Below are 22,720 nucleotides of genomic sequence, written 5' to 3'. Positions count from 1 at the left end.
TGCCTCAGTTTAATCTACCTCCACCATAATTCCAAAGTAATGCATTCAAGGCCTTAGCCATTTGCTGAAAGAACAAGTTATTTCTCATATCATATTTGCTCCTTTCACAAAATCACTTTAAATCTACATTCTCTCATTCGTAATCTTTTTTACGATCAGGAACAGATTCTCCCTAACTATGATACTTAGCTGCTCAAGATTTTGAAAACCTACATTAAATCTCTTCTCAGCCTTTTTCTGTGCAAGTAGAACATACCCAACTGCTTTAATCAATCTTCATAACTGAAGTTTCTCATTCCTAGAACAATTCTTGTAATCCGCTTCTGTCATCTCTCCAAAACATTCATATCTTTCCTATAATGTGGTGCCCACACTATTCAATACTCCAACTGAGCTCTAACAAGGGGTGGCACAATGGTTAGCACTGCTATCTCACAGCACCAGGGACCAGGCTTCGATTCCAGCCTCGGGTGACTGTCTGTGTGGCGTTTGCACATTCTCCCCGTGTCTGCATGGTTTTCCTCCGGGTGCTCTGGTTTCCTCCCACAATCCAAAGATGTGCAGGTCAGGTGAATTGGTCAAGCTAATTTGCCCATAGTGTTCAGGGATGTGTAAGTTAGAGTCATAAAGAGTAACAGCATTAGTTAGGGGTAAATAGGGGAGTGGGTTACTTATCAGAGGGTCAGTGTGGACTTGTTGGGTGCAGTCGTCTGTTTTCTCACTGTAGGGATTCTATGGTTCTTTGATAAAGTTGCAAAATGCAATTCAGTGAGGCAGAGAGAGATGCTTTTCTTTCTGTGAAGTTACTGACACAGGGGTTCGGTCCTAACACCAACATTTTAGGAGTTTTGAGTTTCTGGTGCATGTTTGCTGTACAACTTGGGGTACAAATAACTATAAGTACCATAACATCCGTCTCACCCTTTACTTTGACAGCAATATCTGGCTCATTATAAGGCCTCTATCTATATGCTCTACTTTCCTAGTGTCCACAATGAAAACGTGCACACCTGAGGTAGAGGCTAAATAGGCTGGTGCTATTTTCCCTGGAGTGTCGGAGTTCATAAGGTCATGAGGGGCATGAATAGGGTGAATAGGCACAGTCTTTTCCTCAAGCTGGAGGAGTCCAGAACTAGAGGACATCGGTTTAAAGTGAGAGGGGCAAGATTTAAATGGGACCTAAGGTGTAACTTTTTTCATGCAGAGGGTGGTGTATGTATAGAATGAGCTGCCAGAAGAAGGGGGTGGAGGCTGGTACAACTACATTTAAAACATTTACAATATCTGGATGGGTTTATGAATAGGAAAGGTCATGGATCGAGAGTGTGGTGCCGGAAAAGCACAGCAGGTTAGTCAGCATCCCAGGAGCAGGAAAGTCGGGCAAAAGCCCTTCATCAGGATTTCCCTTACAAGGTCATGGGCCAAACGCTGGTGAATGGGACTGGTCGGCATGGTCGAATTAGACCGAAAGGTCTGTTTCCGTGCCGTGCATCTCTATGAGTCCGAGAGGGACCATTTCACAGTTTGCAATGTCCACACATCGGGTGCCCCATTGAGATGAGGGTTTGTGCGTGTGTGCGTGCCTGCGTGTCTCACCAGTCATTCCAACATTCAAAAAATGCTCATTATGTAAAACTACAGCCTTGGTTCACGGCCCTCCTTCCCACAAAAAAAACCCCGAAAACGTCTATTATTTATCCATCCGGCAACCGCTATCTTTTAAGAAGCGAGTCAGAAAACTGATATCCAACCAGAAGTTCCCAGCCAGCCCTCACTCCGTCAGACATCTCCCGTTGGCTCATTTCGAATCTGACAGGATACATGGCTCTGTTTGAAACCAGATCCAGCTATGTTAAAAATAAACACAAGCGCTGGTGTGGAGAGGCGACACGGCAAAGCATAATACTCTACCCACAAACTCCACTTCTCATCAAACTATACATTCAGCCCAATAAGAAACATTCCCCTGACAAGTATTTTTCAGATGTCACACAACACGCTAACAATAATCGTGCCTGATGAAGGAGCAGCGCTCTGAAAGCTAATGCTTCCAAATAAACCTGTTGGGACTATAACCTGGTGTTGTGTGTTTTTTTTTAACTTTATAATTGTTAAATAATGAGGAGGATTCCGTTCAAACTTATCACAAATAAATGAGTCTTCTTGACCAAAAAAAAGGGACTGTGTATCGTGTATATCGACACAAAAAAGTGACGAAATTTACAATTGTAATTGGGAATCACGTCTGAGGGAATCTCCAACTAAATTTAAGATAGTAATCGTTTATCATATTTTATTTTTAAAAAATTAAATTGCAGATGGGGATCATACACGAGAGAAATGTTCAATTTTTTAAAATGACTACATTTAAGATCATAATTGGGCATCATACATCTTCATTTGTAAAGGGACGATATTTAAAACTACTGTCATTGGGGACCATAAATCTTAAAAACAATTAGCGGAATGAGATCAAAACCATGTTCAAGTAGCGGCGCTCCGAAAGCTAGTGCTTCCAATTAAACCTGTTGGACTGTAACCTGGTGTTGCGTGAATTTTAACATATGTTCAAATCGAAGTGAGGAAATAATTAAGGGGACGTTAGGTGTAACACTGAAGGAAGTAAATATCAAAACACAATCATATTAAATAATTAAACCTGTTAATTATCCTTGGTGACACGGAAGAGATAATCAAACGGGGATACCATCACAAACGGGAGGATTTTGGTGGTAAAAATGATCTAGCAAAGAGACACAGGAAGGTAATGTTAGTGGCGGGACAGCGCTGTGAGCAATGTCTGAACAGTCTCTGTCTCTCTCACCTTAAGATAGTCGTTTTCCGAGCGGAGTTCCTCGATCTCTCTGAGCAGCTCCTGGTGCTGAGACCTCCCACCGCCTTCCACAGTCTCGGTGGCCGGGCTGCAGGCGTTGCCGGCCCTCGACTCCTGCCTGGCTTTGCCGGCCTTGGGTCCGTGTTCCCCATCGGTAAGGTGGCTGCCTTTACCCGGGGACCGGCGCTGCTGCTGCTCTGGAGCGAGGGGCGCCCCGGCCTCCTGCTGCTGCTGCTGCTGCTGCCGGCTCTCTCGGCACCTCCTGCCGCTCTCCGCGTCGCTGGAGCCGGTGCCCGACTCGGCGTCGCTGGTGGTGGTCATTTCCCCGGCTTGCGGGCGCTGCTCGTCGGAGAGGGGCTCGGAAGCGCAGTCGGACAGGTCTGAGCTGCTGTCGGTGTGGCTGGTCTTGGCCAGAGGAGAGGGGGATGGAGCCTGGGCTGTTGCTGCTGACAGCCCGGGGCTGGGCTCGATCAGGAGGCATTTCTTGGCTTTTCTGAGCTGCTGCTGCTGCTGCCCTCCTCCCTGCTGCTGCTGCTGGTGATGGTGATGCCTGCCCTTGTCCGGGTGCCCCTTGGAGCTGGAAACCCTCTTGGCCGGGTGGGGGGCGGACAGCGAGGGAGACTTGGCCGCTTTGCCCCCGGCCGAGGCTTTGTCCTTCGCCCCCAGGACCCCGCTCCTCCTGGAGAGGCGGCTCTGAGCGGGCGGCAGCAGCAGACCCGGGAGCTGCTGCTGCTGCTGCTGGTGTGTGGGCTGCAGCTGGGGCTTGGAGAGAGGGAGGGTGGGCGAGGAAGGCAGCACCAACCCTCCGGGTTTGGGGGGCAGGCAGAGCTTGGCAGCAGACGCTCGGCAGTGAAGATCCTTGAGGGGTCTGGCCGGGGACGGAGCTCTGTTCAGCCGCTTTCTCTCCACGTACTGCTGCTGCTGCTGCCTGATCTCAGGGCTCCCATTCACCGTCTCCATCCCCGCCGCACTCCTCCTCCAGTCCCTTGCAAAAACACACCAGCTACCCCTCTCTCCCCTTCTCTGAGCATCACTCCTTCCTGAACGATTGTGCTTCTTCACTTCCCCCCCTCCTCCTCCTCCTCCCCAACCACCTTAAGTGTGGCTGACCGCCCGGATCCAATTGTATTTAAAACCCGTCACACACCAGCCTCGACATTTGCAAATGGAAATGAATGACCATTTCCTCGCCCTCTCCGATTTGCACCGAGCACTGTATCTCTCTCTCTCTCTGATGAAGCAAATCTCTCCCTTGCTCTGTTGTGGGCTAGATTTCCACCATACCTGGCTTTTTTCTCATCTCTCCCCCCCTTCTCTGCTCCCGACCTGATTAAGACAGAGAAAAATTAAAAAAAAACTGCAGCCTCGCCTAACGCCGGTAGCTGAACGCATGCGTGTCTATTCAAGCCAGACCCCTCAGTGTAAAGCAATCATCGAGAGCCAGATCTGATGTAGTAAATGCAGCCGGCAGCTTGCATCGTTGTGCGTGCGTGCACACCTAACCCCCCCCCCCCCCCAAAAAAAAACGCTTACTGTTTATATGCGTGTAATTGAATGTTGAATATGTTTGTTTGTTGCTGCAGGGCAGTCGCCTATCGTTCCTTTTGATGTGAGCCATCATTAAGGATAGCCAGTCATTCTAGGATTGATTCATTTCGATCTGCACGCCAGGGGAAGAAAACAAAATCACATTTTAAAAATAAATTGTGTTTTTTCCCCATCTTTTTTGAACGCTCTCTTTCATCCTGGCCAATTTGTATCCCTCAATTACGGTCACAAAGACACATTTGTGTGAGTTTGTTGCCTGCAAACTGACAGATTCGTTCCCCACGTTTTAATGGCGAGAGCTATTCAAAAGTACTCCATTGGACATATAGCGCTTTTGAGTTGGTCAGTGGTCCTGAATAAGCGCTATGTAAATGCATAAGACCATCGCAGCAGTAAGCCATTCCACCCACCGAGTTCACTCCGCTATCCATTGAGCTCATGGGCTGATCTGATTATCCTCAGCTGCATTTTCCCATCTTTTCCCCATAACCTTCGAATCGCGTACTGTATAAAATCCTAGATTAGAGTGGTGCTGGAAAAGCACAGCTGGTCAGGCAGCATCCGAGTAACAGGAGAACACGTTTCAGGCATAAGCCCTTCATCAGGAAAGAATTCAAGGCCCTAACGGAGCCTTCCACATCCATCAAAATTTTACTTGCACATCCACTAATATCATTTATTGTATCCGTTGCTCCCAATGCGGTCTCCTCTACATTGGGGAGACTGGACGCCTACTAGCTGAACCCTTTAGGGAACATCTCCGAGACACCCGCACCAATCAACCACACCGGTCCGTGGCCCAACATTTCAACTCCCCCTCCCACTCTGCCGAGGACATGGAGGTCCTGGGCCTCCTTCACCGCTGCTCCCTCACCACGCAAAGAACTGTGGATGTTGGAAATATAAATGAAATATAGAAAGTGATGGTGAAAAGTAGCAGATTTGGCAGCCTCTGCAGTGAGAGAAATCAATTTGATGCTGTGAATTCAATATGACACTTCCTGCCTTTATTCCTGATGAAGGGCTTTTGCCCGAAACGTCGATTTCGAAGCTCCTTGGATGCTGCCTGAACTGATGTGCTCTTCCAGCACCACTATTCCAGAATCTTATGTCTGAAACGTCGATTCTCCTGCTCCTCGGATGCTGCCTGACCTGCTGTGCTTTTCCACCACTGATCTCCAGCATCTGCAGTACCCACTTCCATCCATATAAAATCCTGCCCATCTCAGGTTTGAGTATACCTAATCTCGACCTTGGATATAACTCAGTTCTTCTTTAAAGCAGGAAATCATTCAATGCAGTCCCCAGGAACATCCTCAATAAGAGTTGGCAACTGTAACCATGTAATGAGGTACATTTGACAGCTCTTGACAATAGCTGGGGGGGGGGGGGGCATGATGCATGATTAAACCACACCCTTTCAAAGTGATGCCGGTAGTATTACCCACATAATTGCCAGCTTTGCAATGCTCAGTTAGGCTGAATCCTTTCATGCTCCTGCTGCTGAGTTTCTCAACACGTAGAGTTCACACGCAATGAATGCAAAGACAACCCAGAGGGATTGAGGTTCATGCCTGCCAGTTGCATGATACAGAAACCTGTGCTGTCCATGCTGTTCCACACATTGTGGCTATCATCCATAGTACCTGGAGGATCATCATCAGTGAACGATGCTCTTTGACCTGGTCAAAATCCATTGCTTTTCCGATGTAAGCAGTCATCCTCAACTGAGTGTTGGAGTCTGACACAATCTAAGGTCGAGGACTTTAGGTGGCTCAGTGGTTAATCCTGCTGACTCACAGTGCCAGGAACTGGGTTTGAGTCCATCCGAGGAGCAGGAAAATCGACATTTTGGGCAAAAGCCCTTCATCAGGAATTTGCTGCCTGACTTGCCGTGCTTTTCCAGCACCACTCTAATCTAGACTCTGATTTCCAGCATCTGCAGTGTTCACTTTTGCCTAGTCGATTCCATCCACAGGCAACTGTCTGTGGGGAGTTTGCACATTGTGCAGATTCCTCTGGGTGCTCTGGTTTCCTCCCACAGTTCAAAAATGTGCTGATTAGGTGGATTGACCATGTTAAATTGCTCATGGTATCCAGGGATGTGCAGGGTAGGTGGTTTAACCATGGAAAATGCAAGGATAGGGTAGGGGAATGGGTCTGGGCGGAATACTCTTTGGACGTTTGGTGTGGACTCAATCGGCCAAATCAACATTGTCCTGCTATTTTGAAGAAGAACTAGGAAGTGCTTCCCAGCGTTCTGGCCAATATTTATCCCTCAACCAACATTGCCACTGGATTAGTTATTCAGAGTCCGAGACTAATGTTCTGGGAATATGGGTTTGAATCCCACAATATTACATTTGAATTCAATTTTAAAAATTTAAGAATTAAAACAGGTTGTATCCCCACACTGTGATTCTATAAGCACTAAAGGTTTGGGCAGTTGCCATGGAGGTGCAATGAGGAAAGAGCCACACTGCCTATATTTTTTAGCAATACTACCTAAAAACTATAGCCTCCCTAGATACTAGGCAATGTTCTTTGTAAATTGTAAATCAATGGTACCAATACAACCTCTAGATCCAAGAATATACATTTTCTAAAGTTAAGTAACTAACTAAGGTCTTTAGTTTTGTCAGCTTTCCTCTATTTACTGATTCTTTAAAAACAAAACAAGCAGCTTCTGTTGGAGGACACCTCCATCCTCAGGCAACTATCTCCATAACAACTTCAGGATTTTCTTGCTTTGAGAAGCCTCTCAGATATGTCAAGTGTTCAAGCATTGTTGTAAAGCACATATGGCCATAGTACAGCAAAAAAAGTGGCAAACTCTAACTCACTTTAATTTGAAATCAAAACTCTACATTTTTAATCCTGAAGATAACCCATAAGGGAGAGTTATGGGTTTGTTTCTGACAGGCACATACTCAAAGGGCTGAAGGGCCTTTTTCTGTGCTGTAGACCTCAATATTTCTATATTTAGTGTTATTACTTAATTGAACCTTAAGTGCCATGAGATAGTAAGGTGGGATTTGAACTGGTGCCAGAGTCAGGAAGTCAGGGCTCTGGATTACTAGAAATGTGATGTTACATCCTAAGTACCTTTGAAGTGAGATTACTGTTGTAGCATAGGAAGCACAGTAGACAGTTTGAAGATTGCAAGTTCCTACAAAGAACAATGTGGTAATAAGCACGTTCATAAAATATCTGTTCACAGAATGTGAGCACTGTTAGCTAAGTTAGCATTTATTGTCCATCTGCAATTCCTCTTGAACTGAGTAAATTGCTGGGCCATTTCAGAGGACAGATTCTAGATTAGAGTGGTGCTGGAAAAGCACAGCAATTCAGGCAGCATCCGAAGAGCAGGAAAATCGACGTTTCGGGCAAAAGTCCTGATGAAGGGCTTTTGCCCGAAACGTCGATTTTCCTGCCCCTTGGATGCTGCCTGAACTGCTGTGCTTTTCCAGCACCACTCTAATCTAGAATCTGGTTTCTAGTATCTGCAGTCCTTGTTTTTACCCATTCTAGAGGACAGTTAAGAGTCAGCCACATTGCTGTGGGTCTAAAGTCACATGTAAGCCAGACCAGGTAAGGACAGCAAACGTTCTTTCCCAAGACACATTAGTGAGCCAGATGGGTTTTAATGAAAATTGGCAAACGCTACTAGGTTGCCATCATACAACCTGTTTTAATTCTTGAATTTTTAAAATTGAATTCAAATGTAATATTATGGGATTCAAACCCATATTCCCAGAACATTAGTCTGGGACTCTGAATAACTAATCCAGTGGCAATGTTGGTTGAGGGATAAATATTGGCCAGAACACTGGGAAGCACTTCCTAGTTCTTCTTCAAAATAGCAGGACAATGTTGATGATACCCCGAAGACCAGGAAGGCAGACTCTTTGTTTTAACTTCTTGTCCAAAAGGCAGCATCTACAACAATCTCTCAATATTTGTGTGCCAACTGAATGTGTGTTAATTTTACTGTTCAGGCCCTGGGGTGGGAATTTAATCCAGAAACTTCTGAACCTTTTAATTCAGAATCTTTAGAATGCAAGAGCAGGGATGTACTGTTACGGCCGTTTAAGAATCTGGTCAGACCACATTTAGAATATTGTGAGCTGTTTTGGGCCCTGTGTCGAAGGATGGATGTGCTGGCCTTGGAGGAGGTCCAGAGGAGGTTTACAAGAATGATCCCAGGGATGAAGGATTTATCATATGAGGAGCAGTTGAAGACTCTAGGTTTGTACTTGATGGAGTTCAGAAGGATGAGGAGGGATCTGATTGAAACTTTCAGAATACTGAGAAGCCTGGATAGATTGGGCATGGAGAAGATGTTTCCACCAGAAGGATAGACTAAGACCTGAGGGCACAGCCTCAGAGTGAAGGGCAACCCCTTACTGAGGGTCAACTGAGATGAAGAGGAATTTCTTCAGCCAGAGGGTGGTGAATCTGAGGAACTCATTGCTGCAGAGGGCTGTGGAAGCCAAGTCATTGAGTGTATTTAAGACAGGGATAGATAGGTTCTTGATTGGTAAGGACATCAAGGATTAGGGTGAGAAGGCAGTTGAAAAACGTATCAGCCATGATTGAATGGCAGAGCAAACTTGATGTGCTAAATGGCCTAATTCTGCTTCTATAAATCTTATGGTGTAGAAAATATATTGAGGCATTTCAGAATGGAACATGTATAGATAAAGTTTTTATCTCGATTGCACTTTTTGTGTTTTCCACTTTGGAAAGCTTTTTTCCTTGGTCTGTATACTTGATGTGAAAGGTATTTTGCAAATATTAAGCCTCGTGCACAATTGTATTGAGTGGAACATGCTGCATGGAGAGAAGTTGAATACTATTGCAAATTCTGTAAGAATTTGCTGAAATCTTTTGTGATATTGTTTACAAGTTTAATGAATAAGGTATATTTTGGGTGGGAAAATTGCATGAGGGCAACAACACCTTGTATTGTGAGAGAAGCCTATGGTGCTAGTGTAACTATATTTAGATCTTGGAATTAAATGTAATATCTCCAGATTTACAGATGACACAATGCTTGGTGGGAGAGTGAGCCAAAAGGAGGATATTTCAGTGTGATTTGGACAAGCTGAGTAAGTGGACAAATGCATGGCAGATGCATTTTAATGTGGATAAACGGGAGGTTATCCAATTTGGTAGCAAAAACAGGAAGGCGGATTATGGTGCAAGGGTGTGGGGACAACTACTTAGGACTGAGATGAGCAGAAATTATTTCACCGAGAGTGTGGTGAGCCTATGGAATTTGCTACCACAGAAAGCAATCAAAGCCAAAACATTGTACGATTTCAAGAAAGAATTGGATATAGCACTTGGGGCCAGAGGGGACAAGTGGGAAAAGCAAGGTGGTAATGATCAGCGATGATCATATTGAATAGTACAGCAGGCTCAACGGGCTGAATGGCCTACTCCTGCTCCTATTTTCTACGTTCCTACATATCTCCCTGGCTTCTCTCAAACAAGAAAAAAATGAAATATAGTTTGCTGTTGCTGAAGAAGTATATGTAGATATGACAGTACATGGCAAGCTGTCGAAAATATTCCCAACTCCAGCTTGAAAGGAAACTGGTAAACAAAAGTTCATCTTTGTGGTCAACCTCATAGCCACCAACAATTCAGTCCCTGAGCTGCTCCATTTGGAACAAAACATTAAATCAGGTTAGAACCCTGGTGAGTGAGGCACTGTAACAAAATAAGTCAAATGGTCAACAGAAACTATTTTTGCTAATTTATAGGACATGGGTGTCACTGGGTGGGCCAGCATTTTATTGGCTGTATCTAGTTGCCCTTGAGTAGGTAATGATGAGTTTCTGATTTGAACTATAGCAGTCAATGTTCTGTAGGTAGTCCACTTTTCTGTTAGGGAGGGAATTCCGTACACATGAGATATAAGTTCAGAAGATGAACCCTAGTCATTTCAGAATAGTGATCGGAAGGCTTCCTGATAAAGATTGCTCAGAAGATGTCATTAAGAATTTAATCCTTGTTGTATATGGACATTTCTCTAGTGATGAAAACAGGAACAGGCTGAAGCTACTGCTGAGCCCCGTTGTATATTTCAGTCAAGGTTAATGATCCACTCTCTCAACCATCAACACTCAGTAGAAGAAGGATGTGCTATCCATGCACCATGGAAATTCACAAAGGCCACATGACAACCACCTCTAGAAGGACAAGGGCAGCAGATACATTGAAACACCACCACTTGCAAGTTCTCCTCCAAGCCACTCACCATCCTGACTTGGAAATATATGCCCATTCCTTTACTGTCGCTGGATCAAAATCCTGGAACTCCCTCCCTAAGGGCATTACAGGTGTACATACATCAAATAGACTGCCACAGTTCAAAGCGACAGCTCACCACCACCTTCTGAAGGGCAATTAGAGATGGGAAGTAAATGCTGGCGCAGCCAGTGATGCCCACGTTCCATGAGAGAATAAAAAAGAATTGTTAATGAGAATTGACTTAGTTCTTGATTTGAAATTCTCCTAGCTACTGTGGTGAAATTTGAGCTCACGTTTCCAGTGCATTAGTTTGGCTGTCCAGATTGCTATCATCATCCCACCATCCACATCTGGTTGAGTAGCTAGGAAAATCGAACTCCAGAAAGCATTTACAATGAAGTAGCAAATTAAGAAACGGTGTGTGGGAGCCACAGCCAATACAGGATGGCAAATGGATTCTGCAATTGGGAGGCCCAATGAGAAGATCCACATCAGGAGAGGTAGCTCTGAAAACTTGCACCTCAAACAAAAAGATGTAATGGCCACAGTTGGTAAGCTTTAATTGCAGCAGATCCAACTTGGTTGCTTTATAGGGAGCACTTTTGTTTTCCCTCCACCAGCCCAACCTGTCACCAGAATGCTGTCACTATTCTGTCAATGGACCCCACATCAATACTTAGCTGTCTTCTGGAAGAACTTTAACAGATTTCATTTGCTCTGTACCAGAAGGTAGCTGTCAACTTCTCAAATCCACTATCCTGAAAAGGCAGGACCAAGACAGTCAACCATTTTGCCATTCATGTAGAGAGGTGGCGATGGCCGAGTGCCAAAGTTGCTGGACTCTTAATCCAGACACCAGGGTATGTTCTGTGGACCTGGATCTGAATCCCACCATAGCAGATGATGAAAATTGAATTCAATAATGAATCTGGTATTAATGATGATGATGAAACTGTTGTTAAATGTCAAGAAAAATCCATCTGGTTCACTGACGTCTTTCGGGGAATAAAATCTGCCATCCTTACCTGTTCTGGCCTGAATGTGACTCCAGGCTCACAGCAATGTGAGTCTTGCCAGCTGAGGTGGCACATAGTGGAGCAGGAGATGCACTGGGAGTCCTCAACATTGACCATGGCACCAGGTCAAACACAGGCAAGGAAACTTCCCACCTAATCACCATTGACTGTCCTCCCTTGACTCCATGTTGGAGGAAGCACTGAGGGTGGCAATGGCTCAGAATGTACTTTGGGTGGATGATATCTAAATTTTCCACCAAGTGTGACTGGCCAGCAGCACTACTAATTGATCTGGGCCAGTCCTAATGGATTGGGAGGCACTGTTTTCAAATTAGGGGTTGTCCTTTCAGCACAGTGGTGAGTGAAATATGTTTTTCTCAGAAAGTTGTGTGACTCTGAAATTCTCTGCCCCAGAAGAGGCAAGGTCATTGGTAATGGTGGATACATTCCTGTTAATCAGGGAAATCGGGGTGAGGTGGGGAACATGGAATTTGAAACACAGACATTGAATGGTGGAATACACCAACTGGTGCGCTTCTGCTCCAAATTTGCTATGACCATATTCCAATGGGCACTCTTGCCTCCAAATTTGTCTCTACTTTATAAGAATCCCGTCTATTCTGTTCCTTGCTGCTGTTCAGGCAGAATTCTCTCTGAGTATGCTGAATAGCACCAACTACTCATTGTCCTTTTCTCCAGGACCTCCTCCCTTGATTAAGAGCTTTTCCTCTCATGTGTGGTCTCTCAATCCCCAAGTCATGTTGCATGGAAATGTCTAGTAGTGCACTCATGCCTGGGAGCAGCTGATTTCTCCTTGAAGTCTGCAAAGTCTCTTTCAGCACCTTCCACAACATTCCCTGTCGATGTTTGGAACTTTAAACAACTCTGCAGAGTGCCAAACCCTTGCAGAATCAAAACAATCACCACAAGTAATTATCCAGCAACTAAACTGTAGTTGATGATTTCTTCTATCAGGGCTAATTGGGCTCAGGGGGCTATTCTTACTGCTGCTTTTATTTACAGAAGGGGCATTAAGCTCCAGAGGACATCATGGGTGTCAAATCAGAGATACACGCTTCTTGATGCCATGATCTACCTGCACTTCATACTACCTCAGCACTTCGAAAACAGTCTCACTAAAATATTGCAACTTGTCCCAGAGATATGTGCGCACACATGGGCTGCCGCCACAATCACGGTTTGACAGCAGAAACCACTGTCCAAATGCCATGCCAGAGTTTTCAAGGTTTGTAAATTTTGTTTCTTCTTTCTGAGACATTTTGCAGTAAACTTTATTTAGTTTACACTCAAAATGCCAAACCAGCTGCAAAACCTGACAGGAACTTGATATGAAGAGCCAGGAGGAGGTGCAACTGAAAGATGAGAGTACACAAGTATCTAACTAGTCTCCCTGAGTTTAGTTTTTTTCGAATTAATTTAAAGATAGTTCTTCGTTCACATCACAGTTGTGTTCTTGCGCAACCTTGCATTATGGAAAAATCGCGCTTCAGAAACAGCACTTAAAGTGTTGGCAATGTAATCCTGTTACAGCCAACACACATTTTAAAAGTTCATACTTTAGAAACAGTGACCCCAATCCATCAATTGCGTTACAGCGAATTCGTGTTAACAAAGCACACGTTATAGCAGAATAACCTGTATTAAATTCTGCTTTGGACTTGGTGATATTTGACAATTGTGGTTCAGCTAAGACAGCTCCATGCAAAAAGTAGATTTAAAACTCTAAGAATCTAAAACAGTTTTATTACTACACTTGCGCACGTGTGCTTTGATTGTAGAATTTACTACAATGAAAAATTACATCTTAACTGTTTACTTTCCAATATAAACACTCAGTACGTTTTGAGGCCCTTTGTATCCTTTTAGGGTCATAGTCTGAACTCCTGGAAGAATTTCACACTGCAGTGACATTCGACTGTGCATGTGTCATTTGATTACAATCAGATTTCTTTTCGATGATCAATGGCTATTGCTATATTGTTGCTTCAGTTTTACAGCCACTGTGTGATTGGATTTTATAATTATTGCCATACAATTTCATAATAGACTTACATTAAATGCATGGTCAGAACAAAATTTAGCAATGGACCCCAACTCAATACTTTAAATAACTAGTATATGAGGCAGGGGAGAGCAAAGTAGAGTGGTATAGCTGCTGTTAAAGGTTTGGTTCACCATTGAAAAGAAGGTTGTGATGATAAAAGAACACTGAACTAATTGCTCACAATGGCCCAGCAGAAACATGTGTAAAACACTTCTGTCTTAAGACTCATCCTGGATACACATCATGATCAGGTAACAGATGAGCATTAAATTGTGTGAAAACCATTCCTATGCATTACTGCAATGGGATTGATCTATCAAACCCTGATGTGACATTATGTATGATCCCACACACCCAAGAGATTCTTTCCACATTGACCTTCTGACCAGTTGATGACTTCTTCCACTAAAAGTTATAGCATTGGTTGGAGGTATCATGAAGGTTTGATTGTACAAATCAGAGATATGGATTCACGGCATCTGATCTTTTCCCCTTTGTGGATTTGTCAGTAATGGGAGGGGTATAGATTTAGGGTAAGGGGCAGGAAGTTTAAAGGGGATATGTTTCCAAATTTATGTTTTTATGTTTCACCTAGAGTGTGGTGGTTATCTGGAACTCACTACCTGAAAGAGATGGTGGTAAAGAAGGGAACCATCACAACATTTATGAAGTAGATGAATTCATCAGAAATTATGGTATACAAGGCCACAGTCCAAATACTAGGAAATGGGATTTGAGTAGGTAAGCGTTTGATGACAGGCGTGGGCATGATGGGCCATGCTGTAAAAATCTATGACTCTATGTGATATTCGTAAATATTCTTGTATTTACCATACCATGTGTCGGTCCAGCAGCTTGTGAACAAATCAGGAATTAATCTGTGAGTAAGTGAAGAGGGAAAACCAAGTGAGGGAAGAGGTGAAATAAAAAATGGACATGTTGATAACAGCTCTGTGAAACAAAATTGTTTCAACTTTTGTCACCCCAATTTAACTGTAAGAATTTACTATCCTGCTATTGTGCTTTGTCTGCTAGGGGTATGTATCATAACTTTGAATACAGTTCTACAGGTAGTTATTATCACAACCACATAAAAGAGTCATAGAGTCATAGAGATGTACAGCAAGGAAACAGACCCTTCGGTCCAACCCGTCCATGCCGACCATGGCAATCTAGTCCCACCTGCCAACACCTGGCCCATAACCTTCAACCCCTTCCTATTCATATACCCATCCAGATGCCTTTTAAACGTTGCAATTATACTAGCCTCCACCACTTCCTCTGGCAGCTCATTCCATATACGTACTACCTTTTGTGTGAAAAAGTTGCCCCTTAGGTCTCTTTTATATCTTTCCCCTCTCACCCTAAACCTATGCCCTCTAGTTCTGGACTCCCCTACCCAGGGAAAAGACTTTGTCTATTTATCCTAACCATGCCCCTCATGATTTTATAAATCTCTATAAGGTCACCCCTTAGTCTCCGATGCTCCAGGGAAAAGAGTCCCAGCCTAGTCAATCTCTCCCTATAGCTCAAATCCACCTACCCTGGCAACATCCTTGTAAATCTTTTCTGAACCTTTTCAAGTTTCACAATATCTTTTCGATAGGATGGAGACCAGAACTGCACGCAATATTCCAACAGTGGCCTAACCAGTATCCTGTACAGTCGCAACATGACCTCCCAACTCCTGTACTCAATACTCTGGCCAATAAAGGAAAGCATACCAAACGCCTTCTTCACTATCCTATCTACCTGTGACTCCACTTTCAAGGAGCTATGAACCTGCACTCTTGGGTCTCTTTGTTCAGCTACACTCCCTAGGACCTTACCATTAAGTGTATAACTCCTGCTAAGTCCTGCTAAGATTTGCTTTCCCAAAATGCAGCACTTCACATTTATCTAAATTAAACTCCATCTGCCACTTCTCAGCCCATTGGCCCATCTGATCAAGATCCCGTTGTAATCTGAGGTAACCTTCTTCGCTGTCCACTACACCTCCAATTTTGGTGTCATCTGCAAACTTACTAACTGTACCTCTTATGCTCACATTTAAATCATTTACATAAATAATGAGAAGTAGAGGACCCAGCACCAATCCTTGTGGCACTCCAATGGTCACATCTCAAAGTGATTATAAGCCAAGGATTTCTGTCTTGTCATGTAGTCTGCTTTTAATTTGCAAGAGATTCAATTTAAAAATATACAGGAACAAAGTTGTAGTTTAAACAAGATAGTTTATTTTACTGCAAAATTACCACTGTAGTTGTCAAGCTGCCCTGATACAGTTACTAGCTGAACATACATATACAAAGGCAATCAAAGTACGGTCAGTCTCTCAGATCATTGTGGAACTGATGCTTCTTTGAATTTCTCTTTGCAGTCAAGGCATTGAAATCTGAAGTCAAAGTCAGCAGTTGTGATTGCTCTTGTAGTTGAATAGTCGGTGTTTTCCTGTCCAAATGGAGACTGTAGGTCAGCAGATTTTGCCAGACAGAGAGAAACTTTCCTGTTTCCCACCTATTCTGGAGTCTCTCATGATCTTATACACTTCTATAAGGACCCCTCAGTCTCTAAAGAAAAATGCCCTAGCTTGCCCAACATCTCCCGATAACTCAGAACATTGAGTCCTGGCAACATCCTTGTAAATTTCCACTGCACTCTTTCCAGTTGAATAACATCATTCCTATCGCAAAGTGACCAAAACTGAACACAATACTCCAAGTGTAATCTCACCAACGTCCTGTACAACTGCAACATTACTTCCCAATTTCTATACTCAGTGTCCTGATGGATGAAGGCCAGTGTGCCAAAAGCCTTCTGCACTATTCTGTCTACCTGTGACTCCACTTTCAGAGAACAGTGCACCTGAACTCCAAGGTCCCTCTGCTCCACTAAGACCATTCACCATGAAACTCCTACCTTGATTTGACTTTCCAAAATGCAAGACTTCACACTTATCTATATTAAATTCCATTTGCCATTTCTTGACCCACTTCCCCAGCTGATCAAGGTCCAGCTGCAATTTCCGATAGCCTTCCTCATTGTCGACAATACCACCTATTTTAGCGTCATCTTCAAACTTACTAATCATGCCTTGTACATTCTTATCCAAATCACTGATGTAGATAACAAACAGCAATAGGCCCAGCACCGACCCCTGAGGCACTCCACTAGACACAAGCCTCTAGTCTGACAAGCATCCTTCCACTATTACCCTCTCTTCCTACCATCAATTCAATTGTGTATCCAATTTGTAGCTCCCCCTGGATTCCATGTGATCTAACCTATCAGAGCAGCCTACCATGTGGATACTTATCAGAGGCCTTACTGAAATCCATATAGGCTATGTCTACTGCCCTGCCCTCATCAACCTTCCTGGTCACTTCATCAAAGAACTCTAACAAATTTGTAAGGCATGATCTTCCACACACAAAGCCATGCTGACTATTCCTAATCAAACCCTGTCTTTCCAAATGCGTGTGTATCTTATCTCAGAATCTTCTCTAGTAAATTAACTAGCACAAATGTTGGGCTTACTGGTCTATAGAGTCATAGAGATGTACAGCACAGAAGCAGACCCTTCGGTCCAACTCGTCCATGCCAACCAGATATCATAACCGAATCTAGTCCCATTTGCCAGCACTTGGCCCATATCCTTCTAAACCCTTCCTATTCATATACCCACCCAGATGCTTTTAAATGCTGTAATTGTACCAGCCTCCACCACTTCCTCTGGCAGCTCATTCGATACACGTACCACTCTCTGTGTGAAAAACTTGTCCCTTTAGTCCCTTTTATATCTTTCCCCTCTCACCCTAAACCTATGCCCTCTAGTTCTGGACTCCCCCACTCCAGGGAAAATACCTATTTATCCTATCCATGCCCCTCACAATTATATAAACCTCTATAAAGTCACCCTCCCACCAGCCTCTGACGATCCAGGGAAAATAGCCCTTGTCTATTCAGCCTCTCCTTACAGCTCAAATCCTCCAATCCTGGCAACATCCTTGTAAATCTTTTCTGAACCATTTCAAGTTTCACAACATCCTTCCAATAGGAAGGAGTTCGGAATTGCATGCAATATTCCAACAGTGGCCTAACCAATGTCTTGTACAGCCGCAGCATGACCTCCCAACTCCTGTACTCAATGCTCTGACCAATAAAGGAAAGCATACCAAATGCCTTCTTCACTATCCTATCTACCCGTGACTCTACTTTCAAGGAGCTATGAACCTGCACTCCAAGGTCTCTTTGTTCAGCAACACTCCCATAGTTCCCAGGCTTTTCTTTGCAGCTCTTCTTGGATAAAGGCATAACATTCGCTACCCTCCAGTTTTCCGGGACCTCACTCATGGCTAATGATGATGCAAAAATATCAGTCAGGGCCTCTGCAATTTCTTCTCAAGCCTCTTGCAGTGTTCTTGGATATACCTGGTCAGGGCCAGGAGATTTATCCACCTTCATACATTCCAATATTTTGAAATATTGGAGAAAGCAATGCCTTTTGTTAGGCACAGAGGTGATCAATGTCTAACAGAAAACCTATACACTAACCTCTCTGTGAGAGGCTAGGGACAGATTTGGTTCCAAATGATGTATGGAACAAGTTGAAGCCTTCAGCATTTTGCAATCTTTAAATCAAGCTGCCAATCAATTTAGAGTCTGTGGTTCATTTTGTGAATAACAAAAGATATTCAGCTTGTACGCAACCATCATCACATTCTGCTAGTTAATGAAAGCTTCCTCGGAAACTGCCATAAGGTCTACATTTTAGCAAGGCTCCTTTGGGAATCAAGATCTGCACAGCTATGGCACATGATACCGACGTGGTAACTCAGAACATCATTTGAATTCAAATATAATGAAATGCATTTCTCCCATGGAGTTCTAATTGAATATACTATTGACATATTGAAGGAGCAGCTCAAGTTCCTGGGTACTCTGTAATACACCTGTTATGATACTGGTTGATGGTAATGCTGGACATGTCAGATCCCAGAGTGAGACCTGCTTAATAGACCAAAAGTCTTTTTTTTGCTTGTTTCTGCTGGAGGTCAGTGACTGAGCAAATTTGCAAGAGACTTATTTTCTGATTGGATTTCCTTTCTGCTAGTTCTTGGCATGGTTTCCTTTATGGCCTTGCTAACATGATGTTTGATGTTTGTGTTGTTCCTCTACCCAATCTATACTTCCACCTTTCCAGTGATAATTGGCATCCTTATGGTTCTTACCAAAATGAACCCCATTTATCTTTGTGAAATTCCATTTGCAAATAATGTATTGATTCTGCAGAGATATTAATGGCCTCCGTAATTTGTTGGAGCCATCCTCAGTACTGAGTACTCTCAACATGAGCATCCCTTCAAGTTAGTGTTATCTGAAAATTGTGTTTGGCTGTTAAAGCAGAAGAGTATTAATCAGAGACCTGTGCACTGTTTGCGACATTGCCATGCAAGATGTCTAACCATTCTATAGTATCAACCATTCCTGTACGATGAACATCCCTGACACAGCCACTGGTGGGGAACTCACTAAGAACCACGGCCAACTGAACAGTTGGCATGTTAAATGAAGTGTGCCCAAGTTGTCAGCATGGCCCAATGCCATGTCCATGCATCGGACCCCTTGCTCCCATACAATGCAGTTAATAATCATTGAGGACCCCATGCATTGGGTCTCGCTGGTGTTTACGAATCGATGTGTGAGGCCGTAACAATACTTTTTGGTTCTACACAGACAGACACTAACAAACACATGAATGGTGGAAACACAAGCATTTCTGAGGTCTTTGTCAATTATTTACAAACAACTGTTCCCTGTGCCACCAAAGTGCCTTCAGTACGTTTTCCTCTTCCTCTCCATCCCACTGTGTCTGAGTTCCACAGGGAGTGGGTGGAGCTTCTTGGACCTGCCCTTCTGGGCATCTCCAATGGGGGAGTAGGCATTGTGTCTGGACATTGCAGACATTTGAGAGTCTTCTTGCCAGAGGCAAGTTGACCTTCCACAGTCTGCATTTCTAAGGGTTGCAGGGGGACATACAGGGTAGAGCTGGTCTGCCCACCCATCACTACCAAGGGGCATGTGGGTGGTTCCTCCTCTATCTGTTTCCTTGTGGGAAAAGGCACCTGGTTTGGAGTCAAGGACCCATGCCTTCCTATCGTCTTGACTATGGCTCAGAGGTCCATTGTGCAGTGTCTGATGGCTGGGACCATTGCAGTGGAGAAAGTGAGGATTGCAGATGCTTGAGATCAGAGTCAAAAAGTGTGGCACTGGAAAAACATAGCAGGTCAGGCAGCATCCAAGGAGCAGGAGAATCAAAGTTTCAGGCATAAGCCTTCCATCAGGAATGTGGGGGGAGCCCATGGAGGCTGAGAGATAAATGGCAGGGGGTTGGGGTTGGGGTTAAGTTAGCTAGGAAAGTGATAGGTCAGAGCGGAGGGTGGAGCGGATAGTTGGGAAGGAAGATGGACTGTAGGACAGTTCATGAGGGTGGTGCTGAGTTGGAAGTTTGGATCTGGGATCAGGTGAGGGGAGAGAAGATGAGGAAACTGGTGAAATCGACATTGATCCCGTGCAGTTGCGGGTCCCTAGGCAGGAAATGAGGCGTTCTTCCTCCAGACATCAGGTGGCTTGGATTTGGTGGTGGAGGAGGCCCAGAACTTATATGTCCTTGGTGGAGTGGGACGGGGAGTTGAAGCTGTCAGCCACAGGACTGTTAGTTGGAATGGAGGTAATTCCCTCCGAGAAATTCAACCCTACTTGGACTTTGCCATGAAAGGTAAGATTGAGCCCAATGCCTTTTCATTGACTTCTAAAAACAACATTTAGGAATCTCCATAATCCTTTAAAATTCAGGAATTTCCATAATCTTTAAAATTCAGGTATCCCCATACTCCTTTAAATTCAAGTCCACAAAAAAATTTAAATATGAAGCCCTCATAACAAACTGAGGAGTTGGGTCTAGGGATGTAGATTGGGGAGGCGCTAGCCAAGTGGTTTTATTGATGAACTGTTAATCCGATAATGTTCTGTGGACCGGGGTTCGAATCTTGCCATGACAGATGATGGAATTTGAATTGAATGAAAACCTGGAATTCAAGGTCTGATGAAGATCAAGAAACGATTGTCAGAAAAACCCATTTGATTCACTCATGTCCTTTAGTGAAGGAAACTGCCATCCTTACCTGGTCTGGTCTTCATGTGACTCCAGACCCATAGCAATGTGGTTGACTCTTAATTGCCCACTGGGATAGGCAATAAATACTGGCCTAGACAGCGATGCCACAATTCATGAATTAATAGAACAAAACTGACTAATCTTTAATGTTATAAGTACATTCTGTTCCCCTTGTTATTTATAGGAATTATATTAGTTAACTGGCAGACTTCTGGAAAATACCTTTTTTTTCTAATATGTGCCATTATGTCTCTGTTTTCTCTTTCCTAAATTCCTTTTTAAAATATATGGAGATAATCCATCCAAAGTCTTTGTCTTCTTTCAGCTTGATTCCTTTATTCAATACATTTTAACATCAAGACGTTGCCTTCACTGAGTATTAAGGTTGTTTTACAAATTTAGGGGAAATGCGTGAATGGAAATTAGTCCAATTTAGGAGACTTGCAGCATACTTTTAGATGACCTCATGTTTAACAAGAGTAGAATATGATAAACAGGAAGTGAAGTTAGTCTAGCCCTGAGGTAACAAAGGCATGGATGAGGGTTTCAGCAGGAGGTGGATTAAGACAGAGACCTTCATTTTTATAACAAAATGATAGCACACATCATATGCCCATTATTTATACACGCTTTCCCAGTAATTTCTTCAAGAGTTCTTTTGATGCCCCATGATAACCTTCAGGAAGGGTGAGCAAGAAACCCTGGAGAGGCTGTGTATATGGTGAGTTCCTGTAGACCATGCACACTGGAGCCAAAGTGTGGCCATGGAAGATGCTGGATATTGAGTTCAATGGAAAAGCCATTGGTCAAGAAAAATTGAACCATATTGCGTTCTGAGTCTATTGTGTGGGTGAGTCTATCTGGGCAAGAACTATCCATCAATTTTTAAACTTGATGTTGACTAATATCTCCTGGAGCTGATACAGACAGCTGTGTTATTGGAGAGGCTGGAAATAGAACTGGACACTGGAATTGTTCACAAACAACCTAACTGCTAACATTATGAGATAAGGCCATTGATGAAAAAGCTTCCTGGAGGACAACCCATGGTGTGATGACTGGTCTTTGAAGGTGATGACCATCTTCTTTTGTATTGGATTCGCTTCAAGACACTGGAAAGTTGTCTCTGACCCCATTCACCACAGGTTTACTCGGTACAAGCAGAATTGCAATTTGAAGAGGTCGAGCCAATTTTTTTGTCTTTTTGTAAAAGTATTTAACAGCTCCTCTTGGCCCAGGAGCACTGACACCACACAGTGTTCTCCCTGACCCCAGAACAAAACCTTGAGCCTCCCATTTTCCGCTCTCAATGCAAATGTCAAAGAGCCTCCTGTTGTTCACTTCTTTCACCAAAGAACACTGTTTTGGGGTCACGGTGACAACTTCACCGAGTCAGTTTATAGAATCTTTTGTTAACCCCATTTGCTTTGGCTAGAGAAACTGTAGTTAGGAACAGGAGTTAAAATAGCATAGGATTAATGCCTGGTACATTGCCCTTGAATTCTAGTTTACTATTGGGGCAGTTACAGGAATGGCTGTATTCCTTGAGGACACAGTTTTAGACCCAAGAGGTTAGCTGCCACTATATGGCTACAATAGTAATGGGTGGAGATTACCAAAAGCTGTCTGAAGTGTTTCTTAGTTTGAATATTTACATAATGTCTGCATTAACTTTGGTACAATGCTTAGTCTCAGTGGGGGCACAGAATGTGAATGTGCTCAATGATAAGGCATCCAGAACTATGTCGCCAGATTAGCAAGATTTTTCATAAGTTCAAATTTGATGTTGCACGCTGAAGGGTCTCACTTCTCCTACCCTT

General features: G+C 43.6%; 2 protein-coding genes across 4 annotated transcripts in view; one reads left to right on the top strand and one right to left on the bottom strand.

Moving 5' to 3' along the window:
• The window catches only part of LOC122548878 (microtubule cross-linking factor 1), a 208,133-nt gene extending 203,780 nt beyond the window's left edge, over positions 1-4,353 (bottom strand). For 2 of the 3 annotated variants that reach the window (XM_043687776.1, XM_043687777.1), the window contains exon 1: positions 2,825-4,350. In XM_043687776.1, coding sequence (XP_043543711.1) covers positions 2,825-3,793 — 969 coding nt within the window. In that variant the 5' untranslated portion in view covers positions 3,794-4,350. Of the gene's footprint in view, positions 1-2,824 lie in introns of all 3 variants that reach the window. The other variant, XM_043687778.1, reaches the window with a different exon arrangement.
• rab12 (RAB12, member RAS oncogene family) overlaps positions 1-22,720 on the top strand; it is a 376,582-nt gene that overhangs the window by 312,732 nt on the left and 41,130 nt on the right. The window lies entirely within an intron of this gene.

The sequence above is a fragment of the Chiloscyllium plagiosum genome, chromosome 4 (genome assembly GCF_004010195.1).
Source record: "Chiloscyllium plagiosum isolate BGI_BamShark_2017 chromosome 4, ASM401019v2, whole genome shotgun sequence".
In the NCBI taxonomy this organism is placed as follows: domain Eukaryota; kingdom Metazoa; phylum Chordata; class Chondrichthyes; order Orectolobiformes; family Hemiscylliidae; genus Chiloscyllium; species Chiloscyllium plagiosum.
The sequence above is the reverse complement of the archived record's forward strand: the minus strand, read 5'-3'. Positions and strand labels throughout refer to the sequence as shown.